This window comes from Falco punctatus (genome assembly GCF_963210335.1).
Source record: "Falco punctatus genome assembly, chromosome: 1".
Lineage (NCBI taxonomy): Eukaryota > Metazoa > Chordata > Aves > Falconiformes > Falconidae > Falco > Falco punctatus.
This window is the reverse complement of record NC_137580.1, coordinates 104,669,716-104,693,761: the sequence shown is the minus strand read 5'-3', so window position 1 is coordinate 104,693,761 and position 24,046 is coordinate 104,669,716. Positions and strand designations below refer to the sequence as shown.

The 24,046-nt window shown below is 50.8% G+C and overlaps 2 protein-coding genes across 3 annotated transcripts in view; one reads left to right on the top strand and one right to left on the bottom strand.

Annotated features, from left to right (window-relative positions):
• The first annotated feature begins 87 nt into the window (after positions 1–87).
• On the top strand, positions 88–2,234 carry MIS12 (MIS12 kinetochore complex component). Its single transcript, XM_080365500.1, has one exon. It carries the CDS (start codon positions 466–468, stop codon positions 1,084–1,086), a length of 621 nt encoding a protein of 206 aa, XP_080221626.1. The 5' UTR covers positions 88–465; the 3' UTR covers positions 1,087–2,234.
• Positions 2,235–13,543: 11,309 nt separating this feature from the next.
• CAMKK1 (calcium/calmodulin dependent protein kinase kinase 1) overlaps positions 13,544–24,046 on the bottom strand; it is a 99,673-nt gene continuing 89,170 nt past the window's right edge. For both annotated transcript variants that reach the window (XM_080365391.1, XM_080365392.1), the window contains exons 15-17: positions 23,365–23,468; positions 18,236–18,283; positions 13,544–15,186 (exon numbers count right to left, since the gene is read on the bottom strand). In XM_080365391.1, the coding sequence (XP_080221517.1) occupies positions 15,114–15,186; positions 18,236–18,283; positions 23,365–23,468 (225 nt within the window). In that variant the 3' untranslated portion in view covers positions 13,544–15,113. The remainder of the gene's footprint in view (positions 15,187–18,235; positions 18,284–23,364; positions 23,469–24,046) is intronic.

Here is a 24,046-nt window from a genome sequence, read left to right as displayed (position 1 = left end):
GCCATCTCCAGGCGCAGCCAATCGGCTCTGGTAGCGGTCGCGGCCGCGCTGCGCTCTCATTGGCCCAGCAGCGAGAGCGACCGCTTGCTCCCCGCGCTTTCCCCGCCCCGGGGGTTGGAGCGCTTGGTGATTGGGCGGAGCATTTCCCCTCGCCGTCGCTAATTGGCTGGCGGAGAGGTCGTCTGCCTGAGGCGGTTCGAAAGAAGCGGGAAGTGGTGACTGAACGGGGCGGCTGCGGCGGCTCCGATCGCTGGTCCCTGTCACCGGCCCCGGCCCGCGGCTGTAGGGCGGGAGGAGCGGCCCTGGTGTCTCGGCGAACGGCGCGGAAGGTAGGGGCTGCGCTGGGCCTCCTGTGGGAACCGCCTTCCCCTCAGCTGCGGGCGCGGCCTTCCTGCCGCCAGCGAGGCCCGTCTCCGCGGCGCCGGCATTTCTCGCTCCGTTCCGTACCGCTGTACGGCCGCCGCCATGTCGGTCGATCCCATGGCCTACGAGGCGCAGTTCTTTGGCTTCACTCCCCAGACGTGCATACTGCGTGTCTACATCGCCTTCCAGGACTATCTCTTTGAAACCATGCTGCTGGTGGAGAGCGTCATGCTGAAGAAGCTGAACGAGTTTCCCGGCTGCAAAATCAGCCCCTTCGAACTCCGGAAAAGCACGGAGAAATTCCTCCTCTTCATGAAGGAGCGCTTTGATAAACTCTTCAGTACAATGGAAGAAATGCTTCTGCAGCTGGTGTTAAACATCCCTAAGAACACACTCCTGCCCGAGGACAAGGTCCACGAGCAGTACCCCTACAGCAAAGAACAGTTCCAGGTCCTTCAGGATGAGGTCCACCAGCTGCAGGAGCAGTACAGGGCTGAGGTGGCCGCTGGGCAGGCCCTGCATGCAGAACTGGAAGAACAAAAGGTTGTTCAGGCAGAGCTTGAGAAGATTTTGCAGTGGTTTGATGGGCTGGAGAATACCTGTAGGAAGTATGGCATCAGCAGCTTCAAAGAAAGCTTTACTTTCTTGGCACAGAACTCTAAGAAACTGCAAGACATACTGAATGATGTTGAAAAGAAAAGCAAGAAAATAAAAAAAGTATGATCAGTTGTTGTAATGAAAATTCTGAAAAGGCAACAAAAATAATTTAGACTGTTTGCTTAAAATAATAAGGGCTTATCTTTCCAGAAGCATCTGCCCTAATGGCTTACTTCTCTAATCCTGTCAAGATCTAGACTAAAAGCTGTTGAATTGTGTCAGTTTGTGTCTGTTTAACATCCCCCTATGGCACCAGAGGGAGAAAAAACACCTGTAAAATGTAACTCTGAAACTGGTGATTGGAAGCAAATTTTGGGTTGGATAACCTGGCTGTAAGGGTACCTTCCTGACCTTAGGAATGTTAATTTTGAACTCAATGTAGCATTTGTTTATTTTAAGGATTATTAGAAAAAAAACGAATGTCTTAAGTAAGATTTCTAAGAATGTGTGAGTTTCCAGCCTGAAACCAGCTCAGGTAACATGAGTCGGTGTTTTTGTCAGTGAGGATACTGGGATTTTGCACCAGTTTGCCGAAGGAGCAGTGTGGCGCAGGCAGTGTCTCATTAAGGTGCCTGTTCACTCTGCTTTAACATCTGACAACCGGGATGCACGTAGAGATGAGTAAGACGGATGCTGTTGTCAGGGCTCTGAAGAGAAAGGGATCTGTTAACATCAATACTGAATTTGAGCCCAGTTTTTGGAATTTTAGGGTTATTTACCACTCCATGTATGTTTGCAAAGAGGTAGCTTGTGTTTTCTTTAAGCAGGGACAGCATGCTGCTCTGTAGGCCGAAGATCTTGAAGCCACTGGAGTGAATGAGCAATCTGATCATTTTGTCCTGTGTTAGCTTATGTTGCTTTATATTTCTAGTTGATTTTATTTTTGTTGTGCAGTGTCCTTCTACTAAATAGCAAAGTTCATTTTATGCATGTTTAACCAGATTTTCCTGTAAAAATGTTGTGAAGACTGACTGATGTGCTTGAGTTCTTTGAAGTCACTTAAATAACCTTATTTTATCTGTACTTGATTCAAAATACATTACGGTCTGTGTGCATCTGTCCATTTGCCTCAGCAGCTTTTGAATCTCCTGTACAGGCGTATCATGAAGTATCAATACTAATTTCTGCTTTGCTAGTGTAGGTGTTTGAAAGGTATTAAACTTGTGAATAATTTAGAAGGTATTATAATAATAAAATGTGTTAAAAGCATAAAATACACTTGGCAATTCTTTCTTCCCTGGTGCTTGAAGACTTCCACAGAATCAGCTTGGCAAACCCAGGATCTTCCACTATATATTGCCTTGATGTGCACCTGGAAACCCATGAGACTCGGTGGCCACTTGAAATCCTTGCAGAGGAAATTTAATTTCTGATGTTGAGCTCTAGACTTCTTTAGTGACTGTTAGAGGCTAGAGTTCAGAGGAGGAAAAAAATAGGGAATCGGGTAAAAAATTAACTTGCTTGTTTAGAAAACAACTTAGTAACTTAAAAGTCACCGAGAATTATCGAGTGTCTCCTCAGATAAACCAGTTGGTTTACCTTTTACCCTTAATTTGTAGGAAACATTTTTCTTAGGCATTATGTGCCATGAGAGAGACCACACACGTGTTTGCAGAAAGCTGGATCAGGACATACTGAGTTTGTACACCCATACAGGGTATTTTCCTTCAAAAATGAATTATTTTCACTCATTTGTGCTCAAAGCTTTGCGCTTTCTCCTCTCCTGACTGACAGCTTGCACAATGCCAAGGTCTTCTCCAGTATAGTCTTCCCAGCTGGAGTGGTGGGTGAGCAGGGGGTCATAGATTTGCCTGGACACCACGACATGTGTGATTTCAGTGTCTCGTGCTACTGAGGCAAAATCCCCTGTATCGTTAAGTAGGTAAATATGTCACGTAAGTAAATTTGATCTGAAACATTCAGCCCTCCTGGTGCAGATATCTAACAGACCTGCTCAGGGAGCACCGGGCTCGGGCAGGGCTGTGCCCGCACCGGCCTCACAGCCTCCTGCTCCCAAAAATGGTGTCCTGTCACCAGCGCTCCTAACATTTGAGCGATCGTAATGAAATATTTTAAAAGAACGGTTAACCTCACACTCTCGGGCAACGTTATTGCATCTGGTGAAGGCCACAGGGTTTTTTTGTCAGCTTCACCTGCTGCTGCAGCAGCTCGTCCTTCAGCTGCTGGTTCTGACAGTGCCAGAGGGACATTCCCAGCCCTGAATTGTGCTCAGGTGTCCGTGGGGCCCCTTGGGGTGCAGATGCTGGTGAGCAGCTCTGCACCCCCCGCCTCCATCCCCAGTGGCCTCTCTGTCCATCCTCACCCCGCTCTCCATGGGCTCCCAACCCTCGCAGAGGCTGATTCAGTGCGTTGGAGCAGTGATGGCCGTGACACATGTCCCGTCGGTGACAGCGGTGCAGTACAAGGATGGCAGAGACAGGATGGCACCAAACTGCTGCAGGAGCGGGACCTGGGACCGGCCCTTAAAGAAACTTCCATTGGTTGATTTTAATACTCGTTTTCTCTACACAATTGCGTGGAGCTGGAAGATTCAAAGAGCCCCAGGCTGGGAGCCAGGTACTCCACAACGTAAAAAACAGAACCAGCTGTTGTAACGCATTACCAAGAGCCTTTCGCAGGGGGCAAACAGCCCCACTGTCACCAGTAAACACCCCAGCAGCAGAGCTGAGACTAGGGGGAACAAAGCCACCAGTTTTCTTACCAGGATAATACGCGTTCCTGGTCCGGGGATACGCAGGAGACCAGAGGCTCGCTGGGGCTGGGGGGTCTTCAGGGTGAGGGAAGGCTTCAAAACCCACTGCAGCTACCAGTACGGTCAGGTTTTCAGCAAAACTCGCCTCAGGGAACAGAAAAAGCTCGCTGGCTGCGAGGACATGCAGTCAGATTGGCAGCCCCTGCGCAGGGAGGAGGGGGTCGGGTACAGCGAGGAAGGAGCCAGTACCGTGTCCCAGGGGTGGTCATGTCCCCAGAATGCCCAAGTGCCTGGGGGTTCAGTTCCCAATGCAAGGGGAAAAAAAAGAAAAAAAAAAGATATAAAATATTTGTTTTGGGCAGCATTCACAGTTGATTTGAGCACTTGGGGCCGGGCGATGCAGCCCTTCTCTAGGTATAGGCTGAATGATGGGGTAATTAGCAGCTGTTAATAAACCCACAGCTGGCAAAATGCCAGCCTGGGGCTGGGGGGGAGGGGTTACCATATGTCTCCTCGTTAAAAGCTTTAATTACAGTCAGGAAACGCTGGTGGCAGCCACATGCTTTAATTGCTTCACCTCAAGCTGGCAGCGGGTCAGTCCCTCCCTCGCTGGCACAGGGCTCGGGGCTGCCGTCCCCATCCCGCAGCGGGGCTGAAGGGACCGATGGGACAGGGAGAAGATGAAAAAAAAACCCTATTATGCCAAAAAAAATTTCTTTGGCAGGGATTTTGGCTGGCCCAGGCTAAGCAAGAGCATCTTCCCTTCCTGAAACAGCCCTGAGAAACCTCCCCTGCCAAAAAAAATTACAGATTGACAGGCAGGGAGGGAGGGAGGGAGACGGGCGACGTGAGGTCTCCGGGCTGGTGTGCCCGGCAGCTCTCCCCTAATGTTTTTGCACATCACACCCCATAAAATCTGATGGGAGCGAAAGCGCCAAGGGCCTGGGTGGGATTTACAGAGAGCTGCCCTGCTGCTGCCTCCCCTGCACCCCAGCCCCTGTGTGAAAATAAATGGGGCACAGAAAATGGGCATTCGGAGCACATTAGCTGCAAAACACTGATTTACTCAAGCGAAGAAACTCGGTCAGGGCTTGGTTGCTGATGGCTCCTGGCTGTGTTTGCTGGACCTCCCTGGAAATGGCCGTAGAAAAGAACACAGTAAATGGCTTTTTCCTACTTCGAAAAGAAAAGAAAAAACCTGGAAATGTTTGGCAACAAAGGGATCACTTTCACATACAAGGTCATTTTTTCCCCCTAATTAAACCATAGGAAAAAGGGAGCTTGGCTAAACAGCCTGCGCTGGAGGGGAGCCTCGGAGGCGGCTGTGCAGCTTGGTGTGGAGCAGCACGAATAATAAAGGGTGAAGTTCATAACGGGGTTACACTCGGTTGGGGCTGTGTCTTCTGAGGGCTGATGACTCCCCCTTCGCTGGGGACAGGAAAATACACGTCCCTCACACAGCCCTGCTTGGCTTCGGGTGCTTCCCCTGCTGCTCATCCTGCCCCTCGTCCATCCTACCGATGCCGCAGTCAGTTTTCAGTGGCGGTAGTGGCCAAAGTTGGCACAACAAAATGTGGTGTAGCTCCACCTGGGCTGTAACTTTTGCTTTAAAACCACCACCCATTTGTAGCTGGACCATGCCCAAAACCCAGGCAGCACCTGCTTACCAGCACCCAAACCTGCAGCTTGTAAGGACACATGCTGGCATCTAATACCAGACTCAGCAGAAACATCTTCCTGTGTTTTGCTGGAAATCATTGTAGGAAATTTAATTTCAGCCTGAAGAGGAAAAAAAAAATCATAATAAACTAAGCAAATGAAGCAGAAAAATAATGTCAAGGCAAGAGTGAACCTTTGGAGCTCATTTCCCTGTATGGATGCTGCCAGGCAGAGATGCCCCAAAACCGGACACTTGGAACCCAATGATCCCACAACGGTGACTCCTCTGCTTAATTATTTTTTGTCCCCTTCCCCCCAGCAGCTGTCCTGCCCGGCACCTCACAGCATACCCTCTGCCCAGGCAGCCGTGGCTCCATGCCTGCTTTGGGGGTTTTGTTGCCTCTCATTTCCCTGTAGAAAGGAAATTCTCCCACTTTGCTTTGCTTTGCTTATCCCTCCCAGGCTGTTATTACTCCTACTTACACAACTCAGAGTATTATTCCCTCCTGTCACCTTAATTTCTAATAATTAGTATTTGGTATAATGCTACAGCAGAAGTGAGCTCTTAATGAATATTATACTAAGCACTAAATTATAATTTACTGCTCAAGAAATCCATTTGGAAATGCAGCCCATTTAGAAGAAAATGAGGAGGGGTGGCTTTCAAGCCATTTACCTGGCTGGATCAAACCCCAGACCGAGTCCCAGTGAAATCCCAACACGACCATAAACCTGGGAACACTTACTGGCTTGGGACACGTCACTGATGGCGTCTCAGGGCTGGATGCGTGACAGTAGCAGCGATGTGCCTTGCCGAGGTGGGACCAGGATGCAGCATCCCCAGGGAACAAGCGACTATGTGACTTCAAACACTGGGGTATCAGTCCACCTGGCACGGGCGTGGGCAATCGCATGAACCCAGCAAAAGTGCCGGCGCATTAGTGATGCTCGATGTGCCCCTTCGCACCCCCAGCTCCTGCCGGTCCCTCTTACCGAGCGGTTTTCCGTCCTTTCCTGGTAGTGGTTGCGGTGGGTCCAGCCCCTTTGCTGTGGCACTGGGGCACATCTGAGCGTGTTTTTCTGAGCTTATCACACAAATCACTTCTCCGTTGGCACAAGGCGAAGCGGCACCTTCCTTACCCAGCTGGTGGGGATCGCTGCAGCACGGAGTGACCTGGCACATAAGCAGGGTACAGCTTGTCGGTCACTCATTTGGCGCTGGGGTGCCAGAAACAAGCTAGGAAACACAACTGGGGCAGGGGGGGAAGGACGATAAAAGTTTGCAGTGATGTTCAGTGGCTGCCTGGAGCATGCAGGAGCTGGTGATGGAGCTCCCCCCGCTTTTCCAGCAGCGAGTCAGCCTGTGCCCCTTGCAGCCACTGAGCCCCAGCCATCCCTGCCGTGATCCGAGAGAGCCGCAGGCACCCGTTCCCATCGCCAACCCGGAGAGGGCCATTCCCTGAACAAAAAATGCAAAGACTGGACTTCTTCGAAAGAAACATCCCCAGGCAATAAATAAAGCTACGTGGCTTATAAAATGCAAGCCAAACCCCTCTCTGTTTTAATTGGGGCTGCACCTAGGAGTTGGTAATTGCTGTTATCCTTCGTTACAAGTGACAGGGCCACGAAGTGCTTTTTGCTCAGCGTTTGCAAAATAAATAGCAAGGGTTTGGCTTAGTGGGGTTGGCTGGGAAGCACCAGTCATGGCTGCGGTGTGCAGCCAGCTGCTGCGAGCTGGACCTGAAAACGAAGCTGTAACATCCTAACATGAGGCAGGGACGTGCCTTGCCATCCTCCAGCAGCTGTCGGGGGAGAGGGAAGGACTGGCTCAGGCAGGGATGTTGCTGATGGGATGAATTTCCCGGCACACGACCACTGGCTATAGCACAAAGTGGGCTCCTGCTTTCTTCGGGGCAGGAGGAAGGGGAAGGTGGGGATTTGCAAAGCTCTGCCCACACTTGGAGACTTTGCTGAAGCATCTAGAAACAATGTTGGTCCAGCAAAACTGAGCTTTCACCCCCAGCACATACTCTCCTGACAACAGCACAGCTCTACCGACAAAACACACCTCGGGAGACATTGCCTCCAGGTTTCTTCTTTTTCCGTGTACTCCTGCTGTCGGGTCAGTTCTGCAGACCTGGACCCAAGACCATCCCTGGCTGGAAAGGGTTTGGTGTCCCTATTTCTGTCCCCTGACCGCTGATGGCAGAGGGAAAGTGAGGGCAGCGAGGCAGGGGATGCCGTGCCGCCAGCGCTGGGCTGTGCCAGGGACACACCGGCCGGTTGTCCCCTCTGGTCAGGGCACTCGGCTCCTCCTGGGCAGCTCACTGCGGTGCTGGCAACGGGCTGCCAAGGTGTCAGGGGAACCAGCAAAGCCCAGGACATCTCGGTGAGCAGAGAAGACCCTAGAGCTGGGTCACTGCCACTTTGTCCCTTGGGTCCTTTCACATTCATTTATGTGAAAATGGCACTAGCCATTTACATACCCGTGAATGAGCTGCCTGTTTGGGCAGAACACTAATGACAGGTGATGAGACAGACGCCTTCACCTTGTGGTTCATTTTATTTTTCCTCTTCTTTTTTATACGCATTGTAAGAATGAGATGGGCATGGTGCCTCTGCATGCCCTGGAGCAAGGTCCCCGGAGCACCGTGGGCTCAGCGCCCCAGTCCTGCCCAGCAGCACCAGGCAAGCCCAGGGTTTGCTGAGTTTTCCACAAACCATGCTGAGTTAGCTCTAGGCAATCCCCTCCAAAGCAAATTACATGTTCCTTTGGAACCAAATGCCATTAAGGCAAGACCAATCTCACAGGTTCCGTTACAGCGAGATGTTGTAACCGTTGGTGATGCCGTACCGAAGCGCAATGGGTCGCTGAGTCTCTTTGTCCAGGGAAAAGCCCAACAAGGAAAGGGCAGGGATGAAAGGAGTGGTGGGAACCCTCTAAGCCCCTTCTTTGCTGTAGCTCAAAGCACAGAGAGGGCTCGAACAGCAGAGAGCACGCAAGAGCCAGCAACAAGCGCCGCTTGGAACTGCACTTACACCCACTGTCGTCTCTGTGGACTTTATTGTCATTTTCTCTTCAGTTCTAGAGTACAAAAGCATGCAAAAAATAAGCCTCTCTATTCATGGTACATATTTACAGTGTAACAGCCACGTGCCATTACAGTACTGAGTGCATATACGTCATGCTTGAATTATAGCAGAGTACGTACAGAGTCATATATTTAACATCAAGTATAACGAGAGACTTAAATCCTAACAGAACAGGCCTGTAAATCAAAGACAGCAGCAAAATTACGGCACAGAGGATCCCAATTATATCCTCAAAAGTTGCAATTTACTCTTTCTTGAATTTACACAGTTTTTTTGGAATGCTTTGACTGATGGCTTGTGGTCACTGCCTGGGGCCTGGGTGTCCGCTAGCAGCGACCCTGAGCGTACATGGCTTTGCTTCAGGAAGGGAAGGTGACAGGCAGCAACTAACTCTCAAGATCCTTTCCTTCCCTCGTCCCATGAAAGGCTGCGTTCAGAGCAACAGGGTCATGGGATAATCCAGGTTAATTCAGGCTGGGAGGAACCTGGTCCAAGTATGGTCTGCTGTGGGAGGCTCTGGGCCAGAAAAGAAATCCTTTTCAGTGCTGTGCTCAGCAAACGCCACTGAGAGTGTGCCCTGGTAGAGCGAAGTTTGGTACCTAAGCTAAGTTATATACACACACAGAAAACAACAATCTGCCTTCCAGGCTCCAGTACTCCTGCTGGACACCCAAGGTACCCAAGGTGCCCAAGCTCCCAGCAGGACCCCCAGCACTGTCCTTCCTCCTTTGCAAATGTTGTCACACTTAGTGAGATCCCCGTCCTCTCGGGGCAGAATGGAGCCTGCCTTTCGCGCTGTCCCCATCCCACACAAAGGTCACATCGCCCATCCCAGAGACGGACCTTCTTTTATTGCAGCAGAACAGAACACCGATACTGAGCACCTAGCAAAACACAGCAGACGTGGGCTCTACGTCTGGAAATCACTGATAAAGCTGTCCAGGACCACCAATGACCCTTTTAGCTCGCTCAGCCAGTCTGCCCAGAGACACCACCAGAGAGACAACAACAGTCCTTGCCGCGTTTGTTCTGAATCTCCTGCATTAGCTGCACCATCAAAGCATCACTTGAAATCATGCCATAGCTTCTCATGTACCCGACTGCGCTGCTCGGTGGAAGAGAGCCCAAAGCACCAGCTAAGGGCTGTTCCTCGCTGCAGCTGGTGGGGGACAAGGGGCTCTGAGCACCAGCAAGGGCAGGTGGGACCCTTAGAGAGAGCCTGGGTCTGCAAGGGGCTGGGACCAAGCCCCTGGGCTGGCAGGACAAATCTCCTGGTTTTCTTGGAGAAGATACAAGAAGGACAGCGCTGAGCCAGAGGGAGCAAAGGAGCTCTCCTGGCCACCCACCACAGAGATGGGGAAAAACCTCCTTCAGCCCCTGCCTCAGGGCTGCCAACGGCTTCAGGACATTGAGCTGTGCTGAAGGAACACAAAATTCCTCCCACCAGCTCCCCTTGCAAGTCTGGCGATAAAGAAGGAATTAAACCCCATCCAGGGAGTAATTTCATGGAGTTGCAATTTGTTTTGCAGGGAACAGCTACGCTGTCCCCCCGCCGGGCTCCCTTCGGATGCAGCCGTACACAAGACCAGCTTTCCCATGGCCAACCCCTGGCTGCTCCCACTTTCCCTGTTTTATTCCCTGGGAATGTTTTCCAGGGCAGCGTTTGTCAAACCACTCTCCCTAGGACCCCCAAAACAACACAGCTTGGGTTAGCAACACTGCGCTGCAAGGAGCCGGGGCTGTATTTAGCCTCCGTGGGTTTTGCACTCTGTTGCTTGGCTCAGGGGCCAAATTCTGGCACGGAGCAGGGGAGATGGAGACCTGCCAAAGCAGACGGGGCAGGCACAGAATGGGGCACAGTGGCAGGAGCATGCTGGGCTCGCCAGACACCCTGCACTTACCAGGTGTCCCCCCCATGGTGTATCACAGGGGACATGCAAGGAGGAGATACCCAAAGCCACCCCATTTCCCATCTCCAGCCCCCCAGCATCTCTCTGCAGCAGGGAAGGGCAGCAGCCCGTGCTGGTACCCGCGGCAGGCTGCAGCCCCCTGTGCCTGCAAACCTGCAGTGGCCTCGGCACGCATCTCCAGGTGCGCCTTTGGCTCCGAAACGCAACGATTTCTCAAATCTGCAACCTGCAAGATGCAAAAAGTGAGCCACCACCCGGGCAGGAGATGTTGGCCCCAGATGTGACACAAACAAGAGAGTAACTGATGCCACCGTGACTGGCAAAGGACACGCCTGACTTACCCACCCTCCGAAGGCTGACAAGCATGTCACAGACATGTGCCACTTGACCTTTCAGAAAGCCCATTTTTTTGCTGAGCAGCTTGCTTCTTGTGTCTCAAGGCACTGAAAAAATAAAAAAAATATTCACGGCACGGTCGCACTGACTGCTGCAGGTGGTTTAGCTTCTCCTGCGAGAAGAGGCTCCTACACAGATCGGGCTGGAGCAACGGCGCTGCAGCCAAAGCTCCCAGGGATTCCTTCTGCCCCTCGCAGCACGGACCCCCAGCCACAGGCTCGCTGCAAATACCCTCTCGGTTCCACACACCCGCTCCAGGGACCTGCTCCCACTCCGGGGCCATATCACACAACTGCACCACGTCTGCCCACACTACCGTGTCTGGAGGCTGTGCCACTGGGAAACGCACGTAGCCCCTGCATGGGCACGGCTGGGGAGCTGAGGTATAAACACCATGAGTGGTGATCTGTGCATGTGTTCACATGCTGCAATGCATCGTTAAAATGCTGAAAAGCTCATTTCTTTGCAAAGTGTGACATTCACAGTGACACATTCCTGCCCAAAGGGTTAAAGATATCACTGCAGCGTCCCTCCGTGCCAGACGGGAGACACTAAACCAGGATTTTTACGTAGCACTATCTCCTGAACTGAACTGAACAAGACAAAGAAATCGACATCCTGGAGACCAAAAAGGTATGGCATGTCCCCAAAAGAGAAATTTCTTTCCGGGCCTCTCGCTCCAGGCCATCCCCAAGCTGGGAAAGCCCACCAAAGCTGACCAGAGCCGAGCCTGCCATCGCACGGGGGGAAAGAGGAGCCCTCCCCACGACAGACCCCGCTGACACACTGCAGAGCATCCCAGTACCTCTTTTTGTGGGATGCTGGTACTCCAGGAATAACAGGGGCAAGCAAGGATTTGGAGGGCAAAAATGCAGGGTATGCAGAGAAGTATCAGTGCGTGCCCATGCCAGCTCAGATTTGCCCTGTCATGCCAGACCCCGTCCCCGTGTTCACAAGTATTTAGCCATCCAGCTAAAAAGAATGACTTTCCTCGACAGATAAAAGGGCTGGCTTGTCAAAGATGTTTATTTTCAAATAAATACCATCTCTTTAGCCTCTTCCATTCTTCAGAGCAAAACAGAGTTGCCCCCAGCTGCCCTAACGTGCGCGTACGTAAAAATTTCATTGCAGTTAAGCAAGATGCGTGTTTTTACAGTCACCTTACCAAGCCTTTGGATAAATCCGAGCGTTTCTCTTGCTGCTGCTGCACCTTCCTCATTTCATTTCAGGCATGGTTTCAGGCTGCCATCCGCAATGCAATACAGAGGAGTTTGGGAGGTAAAGGATTGACCCCAGAGGCTGGCGGGCTGGCTGGGGACCAAGGTGTGACACCAGCTCAGCTGTGCAGCCCTGGTCGCTCCCTGGACCTCTGGGAACAGCTCCAGAATTATTTCTTTCAGCCGAAAGGGCAACTGTTTCAAAACCAATTTGGGGATAATCATAAAAAATACCCATTCTCTCCAAAACTGAAATGACATTTCAGCTACCACTACAGAAGCATGACATAACCGGTAAATTATAATTAAATTGGTTGCATTAATTGAGGCTGAGAACAGCCTTCCAGCAGCCTTGCCCCCCTATCTCCCAGCCTCTTGGGCATCATGAGAATAACCACAAACACTGACCGAATTAGCAAATTATTCTTACCATATATTAAAAATACAATAAATATCCCCATGTTTGCAGTCTTAGAGCTCTTTGAGCACGACTCCAGTATTGCTTAGACCTCAGAAGTCCCACGGGGATAAGGACTACAGGTACTGCCTTTTCTCCCAGGGGTAAGGCAACTTCCCGAGACATGCCCTTGACCTAAGGTCGCTTCCCCACGCAGGCTGGGCACTCACCCAGCACCACAGCCTTCCTCCCGCTGCCAGCAGCCTGTCCTTGCCACAGCCAGCCCCAGCCCCCAGGACACCCGCTGGAGAAGGTCCATTTTTCCACAAACCAGTTTGCTCCCACCACTTCCCCGGGGCTGCTCAGCTCAGTCCCTGGCGCGCAGCAGGACCTGGTGGCAATCCCAGCACTTTGTCCCCAGCACACACCACTTTGCATCCAGAGACCATCCCCTCCGCAGGCAATGGCTCCTCCTGGCCAGTCCCCCCTCCCACATTTGCAGACCCCCCCCCCCCCCGCGCTCTCAGGCTTGCCAAGTCCTCATCACCATCTTCCATCCCTTCCTCTGGGTGCTTACATCTTCATCACAAGGCAGCGGGATGCAAGCGCCAGCCCGCGGGATGCATCATGGCATGCAGCCGGAGCAGAGCCACAGGCCCGCGGAGGATGCTGAGCGCACAGCCATTGCAGCCACACAAATGCAGGCAGGATTTGCCACCCGGCTGCAAGCAATGCAGAGCGCAGGCCCTGAGCAGTAACCTTTACAGGATCCAACACTTTTGCCTGCTTTAAAAATCAAAAGGTCCCCTTGATAAAACACACTCGCTGCGATATTATTTCCCCATTTGCCAATATTTACAGGTGAGATGCAGGGCAGAGCTCCGGCTGGTGACTGCTTCTGGTCATCCCACCGAGGTGGCTGAAGATGAGCGAGGCGAGGTGGCAGGCTGGGGACGGGCACTGGTAGCACAGGTACAGAAACGCTGCAAACCACCCAGCAGCTGCAGTGAACAGAACAGCAACACCAGTACACCAGCCGCTACCAACAACCCTCGTGCACGTATCCCCTGGCACAAAAAATTAGGGAAAAAAGTCCCAAACCCTCAGGATTAACCTGAAAAAAGACACTATGGTGAAGTAGGAACCAAATTTTGTCGTGTCCTTTATTTAAGTACTATAAAATAAGAGTCCAATCCCATGCGCTTCCCAGGGGCATGCTCAAACCCCATAAAGCTCAAGGGAAAATGCTAACGGATATTTTGATGGATTGGTATTACTGGTTTTTACTCTGAGTGTAGGAGTGAAATTCCTTATAGTCAACAGCCACTGAAAAAGCTGCCTTTGCCCTTTTAAGTGCAAGTTCTCACCTGTTGTCAAACGGTAGAGATGAAGCTTCTAATCCCAAGTTTAGAAGCAAACTATGGATAAAATAGCAGCATCAGCACGTGCATCAAAATGACAGTCTTAAAATAAAATTAAAAATTAAAGCCTTAAAAACCCAAAAGATCAAGTCTTGATCTCATTTGTGTTCTGTCGCTTCCCTTAGTCTAAAAACCCTTTACCAACATTTGGCATGCCAGGGAGCTCTCCCAGTTTGGGTCATTTATCAGGAAATTAAAGCTGACGAGCATCAGGTACGTAATTTAAAAGGAGCTGAGAGATGAGTGAGGGGAAGGAAATCATCCTTCAGGAAAATAAACCCCAAAGCTGCTACTTCTTTTCAGCTTTGAGGACAAGGTCCGTGCGCACAGGGCTGGGCGCAGGGGATGGAGGGCAGCCCCAGCCCCTTGGGAAGAGCACGTCTGGCTAGCAGATGCCCTGGGGGCACTAAGCCCTTCCACGTCACAGCACATCCCAGTGCACCAGGTCTCTGTGACCTTCCAAGGCTCATTGCACGTTACTGGGAATATCGCGTGATTCTGTTTGATGACGCTGCCCTGACTAAAGCCACCGACGCTGGCAGGATTTACACTGTGCAAGAACTGAGGGGTAAGAAGAGAAGGGAAAAAAGAGAAGGAAAGGCATAGAGAGTGACAGCATTTGCTCCAACAGCAAGATTTCATCCTCCTTTAACTGATATCCATAGAAATTCTGCAGGAGCAGGACCATCCATAGAAATTCTGCCATCAGCTCCAACAGGAGCAGGACCGTGTCCGGATATACGGAAGTGCTTTACCCGTGCATTAAATAAAACAGTTACCCTCTGATATAAAACCTGACTCTGATGTAATGATTTTTTTCCCTGATGCTTAAAATAGAGAATGCAAAAAAGCAAAGGAAAAAAAAAGTCTCCAGGGCGACCGACCCGTGAGACGTTTGGTTCCTCGCGTTACAAATAAAACCGCATTCATCGGCCAAGACACCCAACTACAAAGCCCACACGTGAAGCGCAAGTGGAGAGCAAGGCACACACGGAGGAGTGCACAGACACCTTGCATGAAGAACGCAGCCGCCCACGAGGCCGAGCCAGCCCCCTGCCAGCCGTGCTGCCCGAGGGCTCCTCTTTTCCTTATTGCTGCTCTGTTCCTCCTTTCTGGTTTTCTGGGTTGGTCCGTTTTTGGGTTGTGGTGGTTTTTTTTTTAATTTTTTTTTTTTATTTGCTTTGCAGGCCCCAGACTTGGTGATGAGGGCAGATGGGTGCTAGACAACACCATGATGGATACAACAGCAGCAGCACGTGAGTGACCAGCCTGCACAGCCAGGCAGCTTCAGGATGTAGCTTCATCTTCACACACGTCGGGCAGCTCTGGGTCCCTGCTGCCTTCTCTGCTCCCTTGTTTTCTACACGAATGACATGAAATAAAGAGATTATAGGCACACAGCAATGCAAGATATAAAGCAGGGGGTGTTTTTTTCCAATGAGCAACCCGGGTCAACAACATCAGTATTAAGAGGGAAGAGCAATGAAGCAGCCTGTCGTGCTGGTACTGCATAAACAGCTCAGCAACATCCCAGCTCGATGCGCTGCAGCATGGGCAGCTTGTACCTGTGCCCTGGCTGGGACTCCGCGCCCTGAAGGCTGAGCTCTGCACTCCCCTCAATGCCCTTCTCCTGGCTGCAGCAGCATGAGGAGTTACCTGGCTCTTGGAGGGAGTCTTGCAGAGCAGCAGCAATGATTCCAAATTATCTGGTCTGTATTTGGGGAGTTCTGGTTTGCTTTCCTTTAATCTGATTTTTTCTTTTTTTTTTTTTAAATATCAGAGTGATGGCTTGATACCATAAACTGCTTCTCCAAAGCCCCGCTGTAAATGGCAGTAAGAATGGAATGGTTCTACCAGAACCCTGTTTTCCCTACATGAGAGCTGTTTGATTTCAGTTTCTATGAGTTTGCTTGGTCCCTAAAACAGCTCAGCACCTGAGAGCAGCAGTCCTTAAAACACACCTTAAAAAACACCTTCAAAAAGCTGAGGTAACTTACTGGCATTGTAGGTACACCGTGATACCTTCAGCCTTTTCCTCCCACTCCTAATTTCTGATGTTTGCTTATGTAGAAGGCTTGAGCTTTGCTGCAGCAGGATGGGACCGAGATGGGATGGGACAGAGATGGGATGGGACACCCTACCCCTGCCAGCAGGAGGAAAGGCTCAGAGCTCCTGAGGGCATCACTCTGAAGCATGACTGGAGACATTGAGGTTGATGGAGCATTTTGCTGGCTCAGGCTGGGTATCTTTGAAGGGCTGTGAGCTGCACCAGCAAAGCCAGTGCCAAGCCCCAGCCGCGCTGGCAGCCACAAGCACAGCAGCATCGCGCTCCGGGGCATCCTTGAGGTGGAACAGCTCCATCCAGGCCAGCCAGCCATAAGGCAGCCCGTGACTGAGATCTGCCCAGGGAAAGCTGTCCCTGCTCCAGGCTGAATGGAGAAAACGTGACACCTCCAGGTGCCACCCATGCACCCGTGGCAGGCAGGCTACTCACACCCAACGCGCCCGTTTCCCCACCACGAAGGCGTGACGGTATCCGCAGGGCGCCAGAGGTGATGCCACCCCGAGCATCTGCATCCCCCGGGGTGTCCAGCCTCGCTCACCCCAACCCGGCCATGGGAGAACCGGCCTGTGTGGGGAAGCCAGCTCGGCAGCGGAGACCAGCACCGCTGTGTGTGCCTGGAGCACAGAGTGGCCAGGAGCCGGGGCTCTGGGGTTGTTGGCTGGCTGGGAACGACACTGTATACGGATTTTTGAAAAAAACAGACGTTATCAAAAATCATGTTCCCTTCTCTGCTCCAGCAAAGCCCTGCGATAAACCTGACCTTGAACCTGCAGCGTGGACCATTTCCCCATAGGGGAGGCTGAGGAACAGCCTGTCATCACCCTCTTGAAATGATTTATCACCCCGTGTAGCAGCAGCGGTGTTTTCTGGCACAGCACTGCTCCCTGCCCGGCCGAGCCTGTGCCTGCGGTGCCTTCAGTGCTCCCCCTGCTCCAAGCACCTTCTGCCTCTCCAAACACCTTCTGGCAGAGAAGGAGGGGTGCAACACAAAACAGGGTGACACGATACCCACACAGTGGCAAATAGCAGCTAAACGTGGGTTGCACATAAGGTGGGAGGTCAGTGCTCTAGAGCAGTCTGCATGGGAGCCGGGGCTTGTGCTGTGAGACCTGCCGCTAGACATGAATTTCCATGAAATAACTCTTTTTAAGACATAAGACTGGATTTCTGTGACATTTTGTAAAGCACAGGTGAGTGAAGCCTAACCTGTGCAACTATCCAGGAGACCATGCTGCTGCTAACCACAGCAGCTGCGGGAAGACCACAACCACTGAGTATCTTACACAGGGTTTTGTGCCCAGCCAGGAACAAGCCTCACAGCACTTCCCTCTGAAACGCAGGCAGCACAGGACAGGGATGGAGTGGGACAACCTACAAAGAGCCAAATCACAGCATATACACACAAACACACCCTGGTAAGTGCTTAGTTCCTCCACTGAGTACCCATTGAGTACCAATAATCTGCCCTCATCTAGGCTGGTGAAGTCCTCTTGGAAAGTTCTCCATGAGAAATTTAGCCGCAGGCAGTGGCACCAGCCACGTCAGTCCCCATCCTCCTCCTCCTGCCTTCTCCTAACTATTTTTGGAGAATCTCTGCAAGTCCTTCCTCCCTTGGAGAAGGTGGCACCCTGGCTCTGGTGCATCCATTCACCTCGGAGCGATGAACCGGGCCAGCCCGAGCCTCCAGCGTGGCGGCGCTGCTCCCAGAGGTATTTGGTGACTTCCCTGGTGCCTCAGCCCAGACGCCCCCAGGCCTGGGGGGAGGCTGTGTCCCACCTAAGCGCTGGATGCTGAGACTTCGCACCCAGATGTTTAGAAACCAGTTTGTCACGGTTTGCACGGAATGTCGTTTTGTTATTTAACAGAATTAACTGGACCAACTGCTCCCCAGAAGGGGCTGTGCAGCTGGTGGGACACAGATGGCCATGTTTTAGTGAGGTCCTGGCGGAGGTGGGATGGTGCTGGCACGGAGCAGCCGACATGGGCATCTCTTTCTTTTGCATAACCCCTAAAACATTAAACCTGAGCCTGAATTATATACCTCAGCCTTTCCGAAATTCTGTGGCTACTCCTTCCACGAACGTGGGGCCGAGCAGCAGTCCCTGCTAAAACCCAAGTGGCTTTTTCCACCCCTCCCTCTCCAAACGCCAAAGAACCACGAATAATCCTAATAAAAAGAGCATACATACGCATTAGCATCAGGCACACGGAATTACTGCAGTAAAATTGCTCCTACAGGAAGGAAGGATGGAGCCAAACACTCTCGCTACCACACAAATCACGCAGGCTGAGGAGGGGACACACGTTTCTATAGCACCCAGGGGAAACACGAACACTGAATTACCTTAAAGACGGATGCAAATATAGAGATGGGTTTAAGAGGAGCCTGTCCCTGAGAGCAAAACAATGAGACAAAGGAAGAAAGTGATCATGAAGATGATGGCAGCAGGCAAAGAAGCTTGTATTTCTGTACCGAACAAGCCTAGCGAGCATCCTCCTAGTGAAATGGAGGATGGAGCATCGGTCACATCCACTTGCAGCCTGGAGGATGGCCGAGGACGGGCACTGGTAGCACTGGTACAAACCCACTCCAGCCCCTACCACTGCCGAGAGCTCCAGAGGGCTTCCAGCACACCGCTGGTGCGCAGCTGTGCTTCCCTGGTCCACGTCGTTTGGCACCTCTGGGGGGTTTGTGTCCCACCACGGTCACGGCACCCCCACCGCGTGCCGTGGGGCGGCTGAGCTCAGTGCCAGTAGAGCCACACAGGCACGGGGCCACTGCCTGGTGGGTCTTTGCCAGAGGAAAATCCTGTGCCACAGCCGGTGCCTCAGTCCTTAGGTGGATTCGGGGAATGCCCACCTGCACCATGGGGCATGGCTCTTCCCACCAGACATGCAGTTCTCTTTGCAGTGACAATTGATACGGATTTTAGTTGTTTATTCTGACAGCACCTATGTGCTACCTATCCAAACCCTTCCTGGGACTGGAGAGACAGACACCGAGCACTAGCAGAGACCAAGGGAGCACCTTTAGCAGAAACATCTAGCAAATTTAAACCCACCCTGCAGCCACTTCCCTTTACAGCAGTCAAAAACGATGCTGTAAACCTGGTTGCCCTATTTCGGAGCAGGCTTACGGCACCGAGCCCTGGGACTCTCTCAGCACAAAGCCACCACGAGGCAGGTACCTGTGAGCTGCTTTGTGAGAAGCTGCTTCTGCTTGGAGACCTGGGTCAGCCACTTTCTAACCTCCCTGTCCCCGCTGGCTTCCTCGTGCCTAGCCTACACTGACAGTATGGCCCCAAGGGCTCTTCTGCTGTCTTTTTTGGGAAGGCTGGAAAACAGGGTAGGCTTTCTCAATACAGACTGATCCCCCGTACAGCAGCTGACAACCACATTTCATCAATAGTAACAGGAGCCATAATGGGAAGGTAAATTGGGTCTGTCAAAACACAGCAATTAATTTGATAGGTAGTAGTTGCAATAAATGAGAGCAATAAAATGTGGTGAAGCCAGCGCTGACTCAATTAGGAGAAATCTGGAGCAGGCAGAAGAAACATAGCACTAACAGAAACCCAGAACGTCACTGTGAATTTCAAAAACGTAACTGGCAAAATTAGAAAATGATCATTTGCTTCTGCAGCCACTGTTAATGAAGGCTTGAACCTGGGCATGGTCTGCAGGATCTGTGAGGTTCGATGAATCACCGCATCTTCTGGGAGATCCCGCACGGAAGGCAGGACCCTGTGCCACCCCACTGCCGTGCAGCTCCCAGGGTAAAGGGACAGCTGGCAGCACTCGCACACGGCTTCTAGGTGTGTGTGTATGCTCTCGGGGGAGAGGCAGCCACTGCAAAACAAGAATTGCTACACTGGGGCATCCTCCTTTTAGTTCCCTTCAACCCAGGGAACGTGCCTGCTGTTTTAACAGCTGCCTTTTTAACTCTTCAGTGCTATTAAACAAAGCAATAAATAACACCCAGGAGAGGATTTGCTTCTTCCAGGTCTAAGGTGTGCCCAAAAGAGCCCTCTCTCCTCCCAGCACTAATTTAAGAACGATCTCAAATCACTGGTGCCTTAATGGTGTCCCTCCAGAGGAACAACGGTTGTGACAAACGTGACAGACCTCCTGCTGTCGCAAAGGCTTCCGCCCATGCAGCTTCTGCACGAAGCATTGCCAAGAAGAGCCCAGCGCACTGGGTATAGGTAATGCAGGGAGGAATCAAAAAAAGGTTTGAGCACATGATTCAGTTTCCTCCTCGCCAAATCCCAAAGACTGAGCTTAAAGGACAGATCCATTTTAAGAACCATCAATTAGGCATCAAGTACCAGAAAGCAGACTCAGCTGACAGAGGATTTCCCGCAAAATACACGCTCAGTACGGGCACAGATGTACGATCCTTGAAGCAGCAGTGAGGGGGGCTCTGGCAATTTCAAACACCCTAATTTAATAAATGGAATGTGAAACCGGACTTTTCCAATTGCTTTTCTTTTTGCCTATAGAGAAGCACAAGTTATTTTCTACCTTTAACCAGAAGAAGATGAAATATTACAAAAGCTGATTTCTCTCTATATATAAAGATGCTGCCCCTGGGGAGGAGAAGCTCTGTGGCAGAGAGCTTGGGAACTTGTGGCTTGTTTTTTTTGCTCAGGTCCTTATAAGCAACCACACAGCAGTGTGGCCAGAGAGCAGTGGTGGCTGTGGGCACTGCCCTTCTGACACATCCCACTTTTGGGGTCCCCCATCCAGTTGCAGGGCTGGAAAACATGCCTGATGTGTAGGAACCCTGCAGAGCCTTTATGCTACAACGGTATTACCTGTTTCTGCCAGATCCTAGAAATTTATAGTCATCCAGACTTACTCAACACTGAATATTTAACCAACACAGCGCTATTCACAACATTTGCACGGATGTTATATTTTATATGTGTATTAAGGGTGGTTTTACTACAGAACAACTCACTAGGAGTTAAGAACTGGATGGGCTTAGTACCTGCCTCTGTCTGCCCCTGTGGAAGTCCCACTGTAAGCAGGAGGTAACTCACCGAACAATGAACATTCCCATTTAGACTCAGTTTACATAAAATCCATGTCATTAGATTCAACAAATCTATTTACATTTGAAGTAATTTTCATTAGATTCAATCAGTCTAGCATTTTTCAAAGTTGGAAATAATAATCGACATTCCTTAAAAAAACCCAAACCAACCACATTCGTGCTGTAGTGTTTAATATACGACACTATTTGTGGAAGAGATTTAGCCAATGTCTGTCTTTTGAACAGAAGGGTTTCGAGATCAGTTCTCAAAGCTCCAGTTGCGCGTGAATTAATTTAGGATAAAGTCAACTGTTACTGCCCAAAATTGACACCGATGGCTTGAGGCTGAGAAATTAAGTGCAGGAGCTGGTGCAGTGCAGGGCTGGCCCGTTCATGTGCTTTTTGCACATTTCTAAGCGCTTGCACTGCTGGGCAGGGACCAGCCTGGCACGGCTGCAGCTCCATCCCTGACCTGGCATGTCTTTGTAACCCAAGGGCACTGGGCACAGCAATGCAACAGTGGAAATTATACACTTTTATACTTTTCGTATATTTAGTATATACTTTTATATATTTTCAGTCTTGTACAAGGAGCCTGAGTGCAAACAGAGGCTGAAATGAGTAGAGACAGGGGAAGATGCTGGTTCTGTATAAGCCGAGAAGAATTTGACTAGCACCTTTAGAAAGCAGACAAATAAAAGCAGAGGCTTACAGCTCATCCTGAAGGCCTAAAAACATTTTAAAAGGGATTAGACATGGACAGTGTGGCAAATCAGGAACATCACAGCCACGTGAGATCAAATGAACTTTGAGCATATCACAAAGCACCCGGCTCCAGGCACTAACCACAGCATCAAGGGTCCAGAAGCGTTCCCACCAGCTGGTTAGTGGCATGGGCTTACGAGTCTCCCAAAGGTAAAGGGAGTTGGAAACAGGTTCGGGCTAATAGAAGAAGTGACCACCTTAAAATATCAATTGAGGCAGGGTTTATAAAGAAGAAATCCTGCTTTGCTCTGAATTAGCTGTCCCAGACAGCAGGAACCTCACAATAAATTTTTCTTCAAAATTAGTAAAAGTTCCACCATCCTAGAGCAATGCAGTGGCCAGGAACGACAGCAAAGATACAGGGAGGGATGTGTGTCAAATTAGCACTAATTTGGAAGGCAATGAGCCAAGGGAAACAAATGAGAACAAACCCCTGGTGCTAAGCTGGCACGGGAGCTGTGACTGCTGCGCTCTTCAGATACATCCCCGCAGCAGCGCTCGCGTGCGCGGTGTTTAAATGTTAAACCAGTGTCTAACACTAACTGGTCCTGGACTCGAAGGTAAAGCCTTTGCTGAAGTCTCCAATACACAGCTGGGCCCTAAAGCATTATCATCCTTAATTGAGCCGTGCCCTGAAATCCCCGCACACCCGTGACAGCCAGACTCTATTTGCATCATCAGAGGCGCACGGAGACTTAGCACACCCTCACGGGAGTCTGCTAGGCACGGTACTGGGATTTTGGGTGGAAAAGGAACGTTTTAGGACAACACAGTTGCGTTGCGAACTGCAGCCTTACAGATCCTGTGGGGTGAGAACACGAAGATAATTGTCCCAAGTCAGGCTGATGGTCCAGCTGTTACTTAGGAGGGTGATGGCCCAGAATCCTGGCTCCAAAAAGGACCAGTAACAAAAATGAGGGAGAAAGAGTAAGAACCAAGTAAAGGAGAAAGGAATCCTCCCCCCACTCCTGTACATCCAAGACCACTGTGCTTAAAAATTGTTGACGAATTCGATTCATCAACATTAGATCAGTCAGTCAGTCATTTGTCTATTCCATTTTTAATCCCAATACAGCCATTTGTACCCAGCCTCCAAATCAGCCTGTTGCAACGTGCTATTTCACTGGAAGCGTGAAAAAATACCGTATGTTTTCTCAAATGAAAAAGCAATGTCAAAGTGTTCTCCACTGCCTGCCCACGTGCCTCCAGGCTGTCTCTGCCCCGACTTGGGTCCCAGACCACAGACAAACCACATCATCCTATTTTTGACACTGTAAAACCTGCAAACTGCTCATCTGGCACCTTATCTGTTGAGGATTAAACCCTCCAATACATATCTAGACTAGCCTGCAAGTAAACTTATTTTAGTTCACCAATCTCTAACGGATCTTTAATCACAGGTAAAACCTAACCCAAGTTTAGCACCTTACATGCGTTTAGACCAAACCCATCTTATAGAGAGAACTGCATCTATAAGAAGACTTTTTAGGCTGCTTTAATGCGTTGTAATTTAATCCTAGAGGACCGGAGGTAGATTTTATCTTCAGTGGTTGATTTAGAAGGGAGTTTTGTCCTCAAATGCTAAAAAAAAAATGATTTGCCAACCGCATCCTTCGCCCTCCCCACACGCCTTTGCTCTGAGCCAGGCAAGGCCATACATACATACATACATCAGCAAGTTCCCTGGAGCAGACATGGATCTCTCCTCCCGCCTCGCCTGAACCTCGAACGGATTTCCAAAGGAGCGTTTCCTTAGCATGGCCTTCACTAGGATCTTGGAAGAAGAAAAACAGACCGGTGAGAACAGCAGGACTGGCTGGCTCCTTGACGCTATTTCACAGCAGTCTGACAACAGGTCCTTCAATAATTCAGCAGACATTTGACAGCATCACGGTGACAGCACCAACTGAAGGAATCTCTTGGACTTCCAGGCAGCCACAACAGCGTTCCCTCAGGTGGCGAGCCCAGACCCCTGGCACACCATCACCAGCAAGAGGCCAAGCAGATGCTGCTGACCACTGCCTGCCACCCATGGTAGTCCAAGCCCATGAGGAGGAGGGACCGGAGCTCTCTCGGGCCATCCTCCCAGGCAGGTCCCGCTATCCAGGGGAAAGGCTGGTTTTCACTCCCCCAGCCGGCCGTTGGGGCGAGGGCCCATGTTAACATCACACCGCAAGAGCTGTGCAAATGGGTCCTCGTTGTGCTCAGCACTCTCTCCCCATGAGGAATCCCCCAAAGGCACCTGCATCGTAATAATTGCCTGTAGGAGATCTCCAGCTGGCTACAGGCAAGCTGCTGAGAGAGCCCCCAACACCCACTTGTGCTCCCCCCACAATATATAGCAAGTGCCAG